Source organism: Saccoglossus kowalevskii, chromosome 15 (genome assembly GCF_978046115.1).
Source record: "Saccoglossus kowalevskii chromosome 15, keSacKowa6.1, whole genome shotgun sequence".
In the NCBI taxonomy this organism is placed as follows: domain Eukaryota; kingdom Metazoa; phylum Hemichordata; class Enteropneusta; family Harrimaniidae; genus Saccoglossus; species Saccoglossus kowalevskii.
Window position 1 is genome coordinate 21,167,545 of NC_140655.1, and position 16,386 is coordinate 21,183,930.

The 16,386-nt window shown below is 32.9% G+C and overlaps 1 protein-coding gene and 1 non-coding gene across 5 annotated transcripts; one reads left to right on the forward strand and one right to left on the reverse strand.

Annotated features, from left to right (window-relative positions):
* Positions 1-113: 113 nt before the first annotated feature.
* Positions 114-14,769, forward strand: LOC100368190 (protein RER1-like). Of its 4 annotated transcripts, none has more exons than XM_085490551.1 (8): positions 114-149; positions 3,849-3,946; positions 4,640-4,744; positions 7,585-7,684; positions 8,952-9,030; positions 9,813-9,948; positions 10,668-10,781; positions 11,400-14,769. In XM_085490551.1, the coding sequence occupies exons 2-7, from the start codon at positions 3,884-3,886 to the stop codon at positions 10,755-10,757; spliced, it is 573 nt and encodes a 190-aa protein (XP_085346677.1). In that variant the 5' UTR covers positions 114-149; positions 3,849-3,883; the 3' UTR covers positions 10,758-10,781; positions 11,400-14,769. The 4 variants fall into 4 exon arrangements, with proteins under 4 accessions (XP_085346677.1, XP_085346675.1, XP_085346676.1 ...); XM_085490549.1 differs by having other exon boundaries at positions 10,668-10,752; XM_006819147.3 differs by lacking the exon at positions 114-149 and adding an exon at positions 167-480 and having other exon boundaries at positions 10,668-10,752.
* Positions 14,770-16,124: 1,355 nt separating this feature from the next.
* On the reverse strand, positions 16,125-16,196 carry TRNAP-AGG (transfer RNA proline (anticodon AGG)). Its single transcript has one exon. It is a non-coding gene; the product is annotated as a tRNA-Pro (tRNA).
* Between the last annotated feature and the right edge of the window lie 190 nt (positions 16,197-16,386).

Here is a 16,386-nt window from a genome sequence, read left to right on the forward strand (position 1 = left end):
TAATATATCATTTAAATAGACTTAATTAGATAAAAATTGACGAGAGATCTTAAAATAATTGTCTTAATTGCGTACAACAGAACGTTAAATTAATATATTTTGGATCGAGGATAGTGCAACGTGGCCGCCATCTTTGTAGCACTTCGCCGGTAAGTCTCTTTGAAAAATCGCTTGTTTTGGTGACATATGGGCTTATCTTAATTATATTTCGCGGTGAATTGGTTTCTGACAGTTGAACATTGTATGCGTGTTGAAAGTCACGTATCTGCTATCGCGTGCTTCCCAGGCCCCTGGGTTCACTATCCACTTCCGGATTCGAGAGACACCTGATCGCATTTGAGCTAACCGTGCGAGTGATACGCGAGCTGCATGACTGACGGGGGATTTCATGCAATTTGTGACTCATATTCACGCTCTAACGTTGACGTTGCTTTAAAACCCCCTGCTTTAAGTCACACGTGAACGCCTTACATCTAACAGGTACATGTTGATCTCGTATGTACAGTATATTGCTAATAATTCTCAGTTTGGGTGGGTTAGTGACCTAAATCAAAAGCCACTGCAATTTACAGGTAAATATGGCGTGACCGGCGACAATGGTCTCTACTAAGATAAGATTCGATCATCTAAACAGTATGTGTGTTATCGTGAAATTCGATCGTTTACATTTCACGAAAAGATTAATTTATATACGCAGTTTTGTTGAATTATATATTTCTCTTTTTTTCAGTAAAATCTTCATTCCTGATTTCCGAGATTTAATATTTTCTGCTCTATTATTTACTAAGCTGCATGTAGCAATAAAATAAATCAATGTCAAATTTATTGTACTTTGTGCGACAAAGTACATGTAGTACACTTACAATTTGACCTATAACTGTTATACTATAGTTCATAATATAAGTATAATAATCTGTACATTTAGAATTATTAATGTTAGTGTAATATACACTTGGATAAGGATTCATGTTTGGTATAATTGTATATGAAGTAAACGTATCTGGTGAAAATCGGTGTTAAATTTAGTTACATAGAATAGAATTATATTGCACCATTTTAAAGATGGCTATGGAAAGTACTTATTATTTACTGATGCCTGCATAGTGATTTAATTTAATACTGGTGTATGATGGTACATGTAGATGTGTGAATATGATCTAGAAATATATACCATGTATTATATATACCGGTACTGTAAAATACTTTATTTTAACTGGAATTAATTTTCAATGAAAAGTGTTTTGGGGTGTTTTGTATTGAATTTATTTTCACTGATTTTTGTTAAGTTAAATGTAAAATATAGAAACATCAGTATATTCGCTGGATTTTATTTTCACTGAAACATTCCTTCAGCAAAAATAGTGAAAATTGATTCTAAGCGAAAATAAAGTATTCCACAGTACGTACATTTTATTTTAATTTGCATACAATACATTAAAGAGTAATATTTTTACTCGTCTGTCTTCAACACTGGCTTTGTGGAAATGTATTCTACTGTGACCTTCTGTTTGTCTTTTGAATATTGAAGTAGAATTTGATTCGGCGTTTGGAAATAGTGTTGTTTACATGATATAGTAACTATTTGAATTCATATTGTGTCTGCAATGTGTTGAATTTGCAATGCTTGTTATTTTGGTTATTTTGGGAATTTTACTATTAAACAAAGTTTCATTTACCAATTTGCAAAATCCATGTAATTTCTATCACTGCCTCCTGTATTATTTTGTGACGATCAAGTATTGACGCTTGTAGAAAACTGTTAAATTATTCAAAAAAGCAGCCAATTATTTGCTATCAGCAAATTACAACTAAAGTAATATGGCACATTTTTGTATATCCATTGACTGTTATTTATGGAACTCACCAACATTTCCACCACCCATCTTTTTTCTTTAGAGATACAAATTGAGACTGCAAACAGAAGTACAAGTGCTATGTTGATTGTACATGTATGATGTAATATACCCTTCTCAGTTACTGTAAAGGGGTTAATTATTCACTGGATTTTAATTTTGCTTATTTCGCTGACTGGAAAATGTGCTAAATTAAAACCCAGTGAATATGTAAAATTGAGCATAGAACACATTATCTAAATGATATAACTGTGAATTTAAAACCCACTGAATATGCCTGAAATGGTAAATCAGCGAAATTTAAACCTAGTGAAAATTAGTCATTTTACAGTATTAGTAGTAGATTCTTGTTTTTCTGTCAGAAAATATACTTTATTTAAAATCCTCCATGCATAGCCAAAATAAATGAGAAAAAACAGTGTCAGCAAGTTATGTATTAAATATGATGTAGGTGGAAGCTCTACCTGCCAACCAATTAGACTTACTAAAATAGACAATTGTGTTCTAGAAAACTGCCTGTAGCACAAGTTCTGATAAGTTGAACACAATTTACCAATAGGTAGTTGATCAGATTTAGAGGTGTGTTTCCCAGTGACCACAGCTTTCTTTCTTTAAGCAGATTGCTTCTCGTGATGTAACTACGCTTAATTAAACTGGATTCTAACAGTCATATTGCAGACTTTGCTTGAAATCTGCAATTTGCATCATTTCCATATGCACTGTACAAACATTTATATTTTATGCAATATAAATATGTAATGTACCAGTGTATATGGGGTAGTTTTACATAAAGCTTTGATGATTACTGTATTAATTTCATGAGACAAATTTTCTCCATTATTGGTGAGTCTGTGAAAATCAAGAAATGTTGTCATAAGAGTATCAGTGAGTTCCAAGAATTTTTCCCAAAAGCCATAGAATCTTGAACGTTTCTAGCAACAGCAAAAGTTTAGCATTGTACAGTATGTACATGAAATTATAAAATGGGTCAGGAAACTAATTATCCTACTAGCATCTTTGACATCCTTTCTTTACACAGGTTTTAATAATAGGTTATCTTGTTAATACATTCATTTGTTTTCTTAAAGTCCTGGAGGTTGGCTCCTGGGAGAATACTGTACATTTATTATGCTACTACTGTGGAATACTTTATTTTCGCTGGAATTAATTTTCGCTGAAAAGGCTTTTTGGGCATTTTTTATAGATTTTATTTTCACTGATGTTTGATGAGTTTAATGTGAAATGTAGGAAAAAAAGTATATTCACTGGATTTTATTTTCACGGAATCATCCCTTCAGCGAAAATAGCGTAGATAAATTCCAAGCGAAAATAAAGTATTCTACAGTATTAGCATTGAGGTTTATATATTATATAATGTACCGCCATGTTTTTTGCAAAATATTTGTTGAACTGTATTTTTAACATCTTAAATGGCAAATTTTTCCACAATTTCGGTTTTTATACAACATTTTTGAGTATTTATTAGCTATGCTGTAGACTTTGTCAAGCAGAGCTAGGCATATTACTGATTGTCCGTTGTTGCTGTGTCAACTTTTTACATTTTCGACTTCTTGAAAACCGCAAGTCTGATTGCCTTGATACGTGTACTTGGTGTATACATGTATGTACATTTAGTAGACCTCTCTGAGATTTGTGGTAGTGTTTTTAATTCTCTAAATTTGATGAATATTTTTGCCATTTTTTGTAACAAGTGATATTTTTGACACCATACATGTACATTCTAAAAAAAAAAATTGATCATTGCCCTTGGGCAAAGAAAAGTTATTTATAAAAAAATAACTAAATTTTATACCATAATTTTGATTAAAAAAAATATGTTTGAAAGAGTTAATACAAGATGTGATTGATGTAAAACATTTTACATAAATGATGTAGATTATACGAGTGAAACTGAAAACCAACACACATTCTGTACTTAATAGTTCTGTTTGTGTATTTCTTATTGTCTTTTTTGTCTATTCTTCTTTGTGGTAGGATTCCTGTACATGACTTCATAAGACACTGGGAAGATGGATGATTCTGGTCCGGCACAACCATCCTTTTTTAGTAGGATTTTTACCAGACTTGGTCAGGTAAGTAGTGTTATGCTCATGTATGTACTGAAAATGAGAGAAATCACAGAATGTGATCTGCACGAGAAGCTAATCTACAAGTATCTGAGGGTACTACTCAAAAAGCTCAATATAAATGGCAGTTCTGTGTACAATTATCCAGTATGTATATATAAATATATACATGTATATATATATGTAGTGTGCATTTTTATTAAAGCCACTCAGAGATTTATTCGGACAGTCGGTTAGCAAGATGACTTTTTCAGTGTTTGTCCAATCTAGACTTGATGGCACCGTTTCATTGACACAGACACAGTTTGGAATATTTTTTTAAAAATGATACGAGTTCTCTAGAGTACACAAACAGGTTATTTTGATTTTGAATCATATGCAATGAAGATACTCAAGAAATGAAGGATACTAGTAGTTATTGAATACGTACTAGATGAGCAAATCATCACGTTGACGATCCCCATAAAATAGTGAATGACACCTCGCACAAGATTAGTCAAATTGCACTGCAAGTCTATTACAAAACAAAAGGCAAGTGTTTTGCAAAGTTTGAACCATCTTGCTGACTGACCGTCTGAATAATTCTCAGAACTTCTCTTAGACACCAATATAGCAAATACAAATGAACGCTATTATAGCTTGCTACAAATGTTGATCTTCGTTTTTGTAACAAACAAGAATTTCCACCATTATTTTTAGAAATACCAAGGTTGTTTGGATGCATGGACCCCATACACTATAGCGAGATGGGTTGCTACTTTCTTGATATTTTTATGTTACGCATTTAGAGTTTATTTTCTTAAGGTGAGTAGAATATCAATAATACATTTGACGACTGAAAACCTGACTACAGTAAATATTCTAATTTTAGCATCATTTTCATCATCATCTTCTGCTCATTGTGAGATTGCACTCGAAATCAAACTTAAAACAAGACAAACCAAGATCATAGCGTCGCAGTAATGGCCAAACATCTCATTGAATTAAACAATTTTGAAAATATATTTTTGGTATTTCCATGCTTAATAATGGGCTTATACGCATTTGATGAGTGTCAGTTTTGAAGTATCACCATATTTCCTTATATATTTTAAAGTTAAAAATCAAATGTGGCAGATGATTGGTCCGCACCTTTCACACAATATAAAGATCTCAAAGTGAAAATCATCTATTTAGACATCAGACAAAAGTTAAAAGCTTTAAAGTGGGAGGGTCGTCACCTGTGCATGCGCGGGAATTGAATCCCAAGCGACGATAACACACGCTAAATACGCGCAAAGGCTTATGGGTAGACGCTGGTTTGTAAACAATGACACGCTATGGCTATCTGATGCATGCGCAGGTGACGACTCCCTCGCTTTAATTTGATTCTGAAAAAGACATCATGAACAATTGAAAGTTTACAGTCAAACAAAATGATGATAACAACAAATACCAATTTTGTTAGTAATAAAAAGTATAGTCAGGAAGAAATTTCACAAATGCATTGCTTAGTAGCAAATGATCGCGGTATTGTAATCCATGTTTTTGAGATTAGTGATAGTTATTCAACTGTGATTATAATAATGTACAGGCACCAGGAAAAATTTAAATGTTTGGAGAATGATTTCTAAATTAGGATATTTATGGTTTTTCATGCACACACACTGACTGTAAGATTGCTTGTTATGTATAGCAATAAGGGGACTGCATTGTGGTTTTGCATTGTACTAATTATGAATCCTATGAAATTAGAAAGTGCAACTGAAATGAGACGTGTGGTGAATATTAACTAATATTAATATCTCTAGACTTGCTGCTTACAATGCAATGTAAATGCTATTCCGTCCTTGGTTGTACTGGTATGTTGAAGTTATGTTGTGAGATAATAAGTTGGTCATCACTTACGTATGCAGCAGTCTGCCATAGCGTGTTGTTGTTTACAAACAAGTGTCTACCCATGAGCCTTTGTGTTTTTAGCGTGCATTGTTGTCGACGCTTGGGACTTAATTCTCGCGTGTGCACAGGTGACAATCTGGCCACTTTAATGTGTTGACATTAATGCATACATGCATGAATTGTCAATATATATCTCAAAGATTTTCAGTTCAGTTACGGGTGAGGGGCTCTTTACCAGAGAAATTTTCACTATTACAAAGTTCACGATTTCCACTGACTTCCTGAGAGTTTTTGTCTAATGAAATAAAAGCTTCTTTGTTTAATTTCATTTGCTAATGCTTTTGAAGTCAAAGGAATTTTCTGATATGTATAGATTCTTGAAAATTTGTCCTTGTTTTCCAACATTGCTCAGTGCCGAAAAGTGCGCCCTCTAACATGGCTAATTTTGTAGGTTTCAAAATGGAATCACAAAATTCAAGTGGTGTCAGCTTGTTGACTGCTTGGGAGGTCTGTCTTCAAGAGAACAAAATTAACTTGTACTTGTAATAGTAGTTTATAAATAAATAAACGCTGCTCGGACTGATAAATATGATATATAGAAGATAATATTTGGTAATCGTAGTCCTAAATAACTATTAAAAATAGATAAAAAAAAAGACGTTTCGAGCAATGGCTCTTTATCGATAGCATAGAAGAAAGTGTTATAACGTACAGGTAGAACATAGGAACGTAAGAACGCGCATGAACTATAAGTTAAAATCACAAAAAATTCCACAATAGAACAAATAACGCGCCTTAGGTAGTGAGCTCAACAAATGAGTTGAACTGTTTAATACCATGGGGTTCTTTAGTTCCAAGGCGGAATATAGTTTCCTCCTCGACACGCCTGAGCTGATTTTCGTTGCCATTGACAACACATACACCAGAAATAGACATATCTGTAATATTATGTCCACTAGAATTAAAATGAAGTGAAACCGGATAATAACGATTTTTCTGTCTAGTTTGCCGTAGATGCTCAGCAAACCGATCATCCAGTCGACGAACTGTAGAACCAATGTAAAGTTAGCTATTTTTAATAGTTATTTAGGACTATGATTACCAAATATTATCTTCTATATAACTTGTATTTGTATGTGACTGCATAGGTAACTTCGCCATAAACAAAAATGTTGTGGCCCCTGGTTTTCCTCATTTTTATTCTTATTTTGTCTATAAAATGTGAATTTCATTTTACCAAATTACAAACTCTATAACAATATTAAATTGTTTTTCAAGCTCACTATATTCAGACAGGAGAAAAATTAAATACAACGTATGGCATCTGATAATTTCCAGGGCAAATTTCTTGAATGTCACTGACAGGGAAGCGACTTTCGTGAAATTTAGTCTCTGATTGTCATTGAACAATTCTGGAATTGAAAATTTAGCAGTTGCCTTATGGACAGTTTCCCTCTATGAACACCACCTGATTTGTGTACTGAGAAATATAAATTGTATCTGTTATTTTTCGCCAAATAGAATGAATTAATTTCTAGTATCGCTATTAGTGTTGTAATATGCTGTAAGCCCAACACAACTAAAATGTGACACGACTTATTTGCATATACATGTACCAAAGTTCTTTGTCATTTGTAAGTCACACTTGTGAATCTGTGTAAGGTTACTTGGTGGATCACCCATTGAAAAGCCCTCATGCATAACACTACATGTACAAAATTTAAATGTAACTTTTCTAACTCAATAAATTTCTTTAAATTTGACAGGGTTGGTACATAGTCACATATGCATTGGGAATATATCATCTAAATTTATTTATAGCCTTTCTTTCACCCAAGATTGATCCAGCAATGATGGACGATCCAGGTAAGATAAAAATACATCATGAAAACCGCCAAAGTTTCGTATAAGCAATCTTGTCACAGAATTAAGGGCAATGGTCGTTGCGCCACGTATGTGCGAGCGAGATATGGGTCTGGTATAAACAAAGATGGTAACTTTATTTGTTGTGCAGACCAACAAGGACAAACTGAGAGCTTTAATTACCTAGTTATTTGTTTTTTTTTGGTGATTGGAACGTGTCGACAGTGGCAGTAATTAGTGAAAGTCGTCCCAGTTCAAAACTCGTACTCGTGATTTCATTAGAGTGCATTCCATTGTGGGAAAATCAATGTTTATCAACACAAATGTCGCACATGTGTGGCGCATCGACCACCACCCCATTGCTGCTCTCTGAGGACATTTATGAAGCTTTTTGAGACTATTACATAGTGTGATGTATAGGATAAAACCTGACCTGACTCTCCAGAGAAATATAGTCTGAACGGTTATATAATGTCAAGGATGCAGACTGAGATATTTGATCTCGGGGAGGACTTCAATCCCAGATGTGTGACTTAAAAGCCACCACCCCAAAACCATCTATAGATACATTTTGTCCAAATTATCATACTTTTGTCGTTCACAGTGAGTCCTGTCTACTATTTTGAGGGGAATTCGTAATGGGAAATGTTACCATGCCATAATTTGTACGTTTACTGCATTTGAATAAATGCTGAATTGCATACCAACAGGCAAAACGGTAGAATGCAAACATGTGCAGTTCTGACGACAGTGCCATGGCTGCATCGCACTGTACACTGACCACATTGAGTGTTACAAAATCCAGATGTTCTACTAGCAGACATTGCCTTTTGGATAATGTCACTTTAACCGTTTAGGTTCTGTTAATGTAAAATTCTTTATTTTCGCTTTGAATTTATTTTCGCTATTTTCGCTGAAGGGGTGATTCAGTGAAAATAAAATCCAGCATTTTATGTTTCTCGTAACTCGTAAGTTTGGTTAACTGTTAATTGAACATCGAGTTACAATTAGGGCGTGGATTCTCAAAAGTTGTTGTGGTTTCTAAAATATTGGCATGGTCGTTTTTGTAACTTGATGTTTTCGTAACTCGATGTACATAACTTGAACAATTTTTCCCATATTTTACATTCAACTCATCATAAACCAGTGGAAATAAACTCCACAGAATAAACCCAAATACTCTTTTCAGCGAAAATTAATTCCAGCTAAAATTGAATATTTTACTGTATTTGTGACACTAACATAATCTCTGTATGTTTTCCTCTTTCAGACGATGGGCCATCACTACCTACAAAAATAAATGAAGAGTTCAGACCTTTCATTAGAAGATTACCAGAATTTAAATTTTGGTAAGTAAAGACAGCATTGTCCAAGCCTTGACTGATTACTGCTATTGGTGTTGTGCTAGAGGCTTCTTGAACTTTTCACCACCAAACTTTCTCTCCTTAATTTTTCTTGACATTTTTTTTTATATTCATAAATATTTCTGGAAATGAACCCTAATTTTAGAGCCTGTTGGCAAAATTTAAGTAATTTTTTAGATTTTACTCAAAAGATTTGGCTATTTTGTCCAAATCTTCTGAAGGAAAGTGCAGATTATAAAAAGGACCATGTTGTGTATTTGAGATAGAGGGAACTGGTAGTGAAAAGGTTAAATCACTTTCTGCAATTGGAATTATTTTACTCCTCAATCCAATACATATTTTTCCGAATATGTATTATTCATTGTTTAGTATATCATTACCTTGCCCGTACCATCAAAGATGGAAGGGAAAGGTATATTAAGGGAAAATTTGTGTCCGGCGTTGTTGTCGTCGTTGTTGTCGTTGTATTTTATAAAAAATAAGATATGAAGTAAAAGTTCAGCTCATATGATAAATGCCCACAGAAATGTTACCAAACATAAAAAATTAGGTCAGCTTTTGACTACAGTGACATGTAGCCGTCTTGGCACTCTCTTCTGTTTAATGTTCAGCATGATACAAGCATGAATCCGATTACCAATGTAATTCTGTCAAAATGATCTAAATAGAGTGCATCAAATAAATGTTTTCTGGTTAAGTAATGTTTTGCAACCAGGAAAAGTAAGAGTCTGTTGTAATATTCTTTAATTTTGTTTTCTCACCTCTAGGTATTCTGCCACAAAAGCAATTGTTGTAGCGTTTGGTTGTACATTCTTTGAATTATTTAATGTTCCAGTATTTTGGCCAATTTTGGTAGTTTATTTCATAACACTATTTTGTATAACAATGAAGAGGCAAATCAAGGTGAGTCGATAATCTGCTCATTGAGTATTGTACACGTGTGGGTGAATTTGATTGAAATATCATCAAATAACAGCTTTATAAATGTACGAAATATTGAGTCTCAAAATTAGGAAAATTAGATAATATAAATGTTTGCACTTACCGTAAAAGCTGCATACCTGATTATAGAAGCTTCATTTATTCTTTTTGAACAATTGAGAACCAAATAATCACCATTTGTCATGTGTCTAGATACTCTAATAAAAGTCGCATCCATTCTGATGCATTATATCATAGAAGTCGCAGCTTCTGATACAGATTTTACAGCACTGATTGTACACGTAGGTGTACAAGGGAATTGTTATTGTGTATTTTTTGCTAATTTTGTTAGTATTGCCTAAAATTTGGTTTATTTATTTTGATGGTGCATAAATGGCAATTCTGACATTTCTATTGGTGATATAAACTTGTCAAATCTTGACTTTACTTCTATAATCTTTTACCCCAACGAGTTACACTGCAGTACAACTGAAGTATTCCTCTCAATGCACGAATATGTTTGCGTTGCGTTGTCTCTCATTTACGACTCTGTGAAAGGGCCCTGAGTCTGTTGACAGGAAATGATGGTATAAGTGGGTAACATGCATCAGTCTGATAAATACTGGCCGAATAAATAACATAAAACTATATTTTGGTGTAAACATGGGATTGTAATAATGTTTGTTTGTTTTTTGTTGTAGCACATGATCAAATACAGATACGTACCTTTTTCACATGGGAAGACGAAATATAAAGGCAAAGAGGACAGTGGCTCAGTCGTCAAAAGTTAGAACCACCTAATTCTCGCTCGATAAGTTCGTAATGCATGTTTCAATCATTTGACGAACATCATTATGAAGAGGGAAATGATGTTGCTAATTTACATAACGATGTCCTATTATCTATTCTTGTTTATGTATGGATACAAAATCTCAAACTGTGAGAGGAACCCTTTCACCACCATTTTTCAACTGTACTGTAATCAGCTTCTTAGTTTAATGTTTTGAAGTTTTTAGTGAAACTGAACGGCAATGTCAATTTATGTCATTTGGGTCCAAATATACATGATAATTCTGGGGAAATCGTTGGTAAGGAGTGGCTTTTATTGTTAGTGTTTTGATTTCTACCTGGTCTACCACGAAAAATAATCCTAATCAATTATTTCACATTTTTGAATTTCTCAAATCTGAATTTTCAATGAAAATTGTGAGCTATGTCAAATTTTGTTTATTTGGTTTGAAATATTCTCTTGATTTTCTGTTGAAACATTTCCATAAACTGACCTGCCAACCTTGGGCAAACTGGTAAATGTTTCCTTTCCAACATGCTACACCGATCGACCATTTCAGTATAAAACACATTTCCTGACAAAAATCGAATCATGGTCATTGTTAATTTTGGACCAAACTGACCCAATTTGTCATTGCTTGCAGGTGCAGAGCAAAATTGATAAGAAAAGCCACAGATTTTGAACCGATTGTATGAAAAATCAACAAAAGTTTGATACGTTGATGATGAAAGGTGGTCCAAAATGGTGCTGTGACTACAATTATATTGGCACAGGATCGCCATACCGTCGATGTGACGTGCAGAAAGCCATCAGACACATTGACGGTCGCTGTACCAAAACCCCCAAGTACGACAGTGCTTTTTCAGGCAATACGGTTCATATCTTCACATACATGTACGACTTTTAGCATATTTTATTTATTTTAAATCAAACACTTGATTCATAATGTGATTGGCTAAGCTATGTATGACATCATAGAGCATTTCCCCAAATGCATGAAATTTACGGAAAAAAATGTATGACATCATAGAGCATTTCCCCAAATGCATGAAATTTACGAAAAAAAATGTTCTCACTTTGAAAGCCAATGTCAGTTACAGACACCTTTTCAACCTTAAAAAAGCTGTGTCACTTTCTCCATACACCGAATGAGTTGATTAAAAACAATCAACAGTATCACATTCTTTCCAAAATAGAATAGAAGTTTTAAAGAGGGAAAATATTACACCAACATTTTGGTGAGAAAAAATTCTTCAAAAAGTGTCATTCAAGTAAAATTAAAATGCTTGAAATCATGTGTGCGCTTATATCAAATGAAATGAAGTAAATCTTTTCCTCCTTCATGATTTCCTTCTATTTTACTGCAGACAGCCTGCACATTTATTTTCCCACCTGCTCACTGTCTGCAAAATTTCTTGAGAGATTTTTACCCCTTTGAGTGCCATTCTTTCAACAACTTGGATCAGTATGAAAACTAATGCACAATGTTGAACTAGCAACCATATTCTAAAACATGATTGTGGAAAGTTGAATTGGCAATGGGTCAAATATACCATGATTCTTCAATGTTAGTATTTCTCATCACAGAACATACAATTACCATGAAACATTTAAAATATGAACTAATAAAACATTCTGTAGTCACTTTTGTCAATGACATAATCGTGAAAGTTGTATGTAATATTGTATTTCTGTTAAAAATCATATTAACATCAAATGCAATAATAGTAATGTACACTTACAAATTTATAATTATTAATTTTTAATTTTAGTTTTTGAAAATTGAAATGTTTTTCTCCAGTGAGTATTTTTCAGTGAATTATAGTTGAAAACCTCAAAGTATTCTGGGAGTCGTTTTAAATTACTTCCTTGAGCTATTTTCATTCCTAGCTGTAACTGATTTGACTCCCAAGCTCATATTTTATACTATTCATGTCGTAACCACACATTGATATCTGGTATTTGAAAGGTGTGTCTCTTTCTAATGTCTTCAGCATGTGCAATCATGCGTGTATGTCTGATAAAATTGATTTACGGTACTGGCTAGTCGAGTGTAACATTACTCTTTTTCACTTGTTGAATGCTTTGAGCAGCTTGCCTTAAGAAGGTGTGTTTGGTACGTCAAGGGACGAGACCTTTGCTTGATTTTTGAATTCAGAAGAGCACTATCTTTGTATTATAGCTCACTGGCAGCGACATAATTTACTCTTTGTTATTGAGAGGATATGCTTTGTACATGTACATGTATGCTTGCCAATGTGTTAATAATCACTTTCAAGACATAATGCGTCTTTTTTTTTTTTCAAAGGAAATATTACTTTTGTATAACACTTTGATTGATTAAATTTACTTGCCATGTTTCACATGGTTTGAGAGTCTGCTTTGGCAGCTATACATCCCAAATTAATCAGAAATAAGTATATTTTACTTTAATGTGCTGCTGATGGGCAAATTTTTTGTGATCAAATGTACTAAGAACTCTTATTCAGAAAATAGATTCTCATTATTATACATGTACCAATAAAACATTACCAATCTAAGCATGTTATTGTCCCTTTCAATACTTCTTGTGCTCCACCGAAACACGGTAACTGATTTTATAGATATTACTGATATATTGTATGGTACTATTGTATGTGTGAACTTTTTTAGGTTCATATTATTGTGTGACTATTACTAGCCAGTCCCCCCCCCCCTGTAATATTCCCTAAAAATCGATTTTGAATAATATTAAACTGAATATAATACAGTACAGTTGACTGGTGGTGAACAGGGTTAACTCTGAGATTATGGTAAAGCCCACCACATGCATGATGGTACTCCCAGGGTGCATTTCACTTGTGTGCATTACCTCTTGTAAGGGACAACATAAAGACATGTAATCTGTCATTTTCTTATATACCGGTAGTGTCAAATTGTTCTTACTCCATGCACCAAATGATTATCCTAGAAATCATTGACCTCTAAAATAAACATGTATCTATATGTATAGTATATAATATATATATAGTATAGTATTTTACAGTACTGGATGTTTGACATCATTTAATGTACCATTTGCTATACTGATAAAACAAATATATCTGTCTCTAATACCCTTACAAATGTAAATAACCATGTTATTTCCTCATGTTAACCAATATGGCTGTGCTGTCTGCACACATGCAACCACCCCCCACCCCTGAGGATGTTGGACTGATTTAGAAAATTAGTAAAATGGTGACAAGTAATCTCTGATTATATCGGTAGCATTTGAACCAATTTCAAAGTGAAAATTTGTTGAAATTGCTCCCTTTGCAGATCAAAGTACAAATTTATTTAAACATTAAATATCGTGGAATAATTCATTTCCACTTTTCATTTGAACTTTTTACTTGTATGTTAAAAAAAGTAATGTAAAAATTTTACTTAGGTTAGTCAAGTTTGCTCACGTACTGGTAATTTTGTTGGCAAGCACACTATGTAGGTAGACCTTTCAAAATTTGTATTTTTTTTTTTGTAAATCTGTCATTTAACAAAAGCCTGAATATGTATTTCTATTTTTTTTTTCTGTAGGCATTGCTGAAATCTGTGTAATATAATATAATCTGTTGTGAATTATACATGGAGTGTATTAAATGTGTTTAGGTTTGAAATGACCTGTTCTGATTTCTACCAAATTATTGGAAAACAAAAAAAGAAAAATAACCCCCAACAAAGTTGTCACTGTACTAATTTTAGTGATATCTCAGAACGAAACAATTTTTTATTTCCTTTTGTCTTTCAAATCCTGATGTTTTATGTTCCTAAACGTTCTTTGAATAAAAAATTATTCGTGTTACACTCCATATTCAGTAGAAACTTTGGGTTTTTCCACCTGCCTGATGATGGGGGTGTAAGGTTGTCCTTGTGCACCTTTTAGCCCTGTAGTACTGAGCAATCTATTGTCTACAATTCCATATGTGAATTTTTCATTGTCATCGCAATGAGAATAATGTGTAAATAAATTAAACTCCACTTTAATATTCACTGTACTATGTTTGCTTCTGTACTTGTCAAAATACCCCCCCCCCCCATCAATAAATGGTTCATTCTTCAATTTTTTATTTTTTGTTTTTCAAAAAGTTTGAAATTTCACAATTTGCATAGAAAAGGTATACATGACTTGCCACCCAAAATTCCTGACATGTTCATCTTTCTCTGGAAACCAACAAAAAAATAGATTTTGTTTGGGCTAAATTTGGTGGAAATGACTAAATTTTTATCAAAAAAAATAACGTTTTTTCCCAGAAAAGACAGCATTTTAACAAAAACTTAGGCTGCCTATGAAAGTTTCTGAAATATTTTTGAAAGATTGGAATTGTAATTTGTGGATGCATGCTTATGAAGCAATACCAATACTGTAAAACCATTTATTTTCACTGGTATTTAAACAGAGAAACAATGAGTTATATTTTTATCCTACATGTTCATATGGTTTTATTTAGAGAATTTTAATACTGTAAAATGCTTTATTTTCGCTAAGGAATGTTTCAGTGAAAATAAAACCCAGCAAATTTACCCTTTTCTCTTATATTTTACATTCAACTTGTCAAAAATCAGTGAAAATAAATTCCAAACAAAAACCCAAAAAGTCTTTTCAGCGAAAACTAATTCCAGCTAAAATAAAGTATTTTACAGTACCAATGAAATTACAAAATAAAAAATCAGCTAATTAATGATACATAGGTATGTATGTACATGAAATGGTCATCTACGTTTGATATTAACAACAAAAACTATTGTAAAAATGGCAGGATAGATGCATACTTAGTAACATAGTTACAAAATAACTCAAAACCCATCTACTGCAAAATATTCAATAAAAAAAAAAACATTTTTATAACATACACCTAATAGTATTTTTAAATCCTATATGCATCTAATAAAATGTTGATTTACAAATAACTCACTGTTTTCTGTTTGAATGTGAAATATGGAATGAATGAAAACCTATTTTTTAATATTGTTGATGACCAAACTAAATTATGATTTATTGTATTTGTTTTCTTTTTGTGGCATAAACAATAGTATTCATTTGATGGAAAAAAAATGAAATATGCATGTGCATACCAAAATAACAAATGCACATGAATATAAGAGAAAGGCCACTAATTTGGTTAACTAATAATTTAAATTTGAGTTACTAAATTGGGAGTCTAAACGAAACAAACAATCTATGTTGCCTATAACTTGATTTCAGTTAAATGTTATTTAAAGTTCGATTTTTTTTCTATAAAAAATTAATCATGCCACGAAGAAAGTATTTCGAAAAACAAAAGACACAGAGAATCAGTTTTAGACCATTTTGCAGTAAAGCCAAGAATGTTCATGCGAAAGAACAAAAAGTGGGCTCGTCCGGGAATTGAACCCGGGACCTCTCGCACCCTAAGCGAGAATCATGCCCCTAGACCAACGAGCCGCTTCCGAAGGATTTGCTGATTTTAATCACTTAGAATATTTTGCATAGCCATGTATTGTTTTTTTCATGAATAGATTGGTCTTTTATTTATGCATTTCTTCGAGAATTTCGGTCTAGATATATGTTTAATGTTATTAATTTTAATAAAATGGCTTGTTGATCATCAGAAGATGTAATTAACAGTACATGG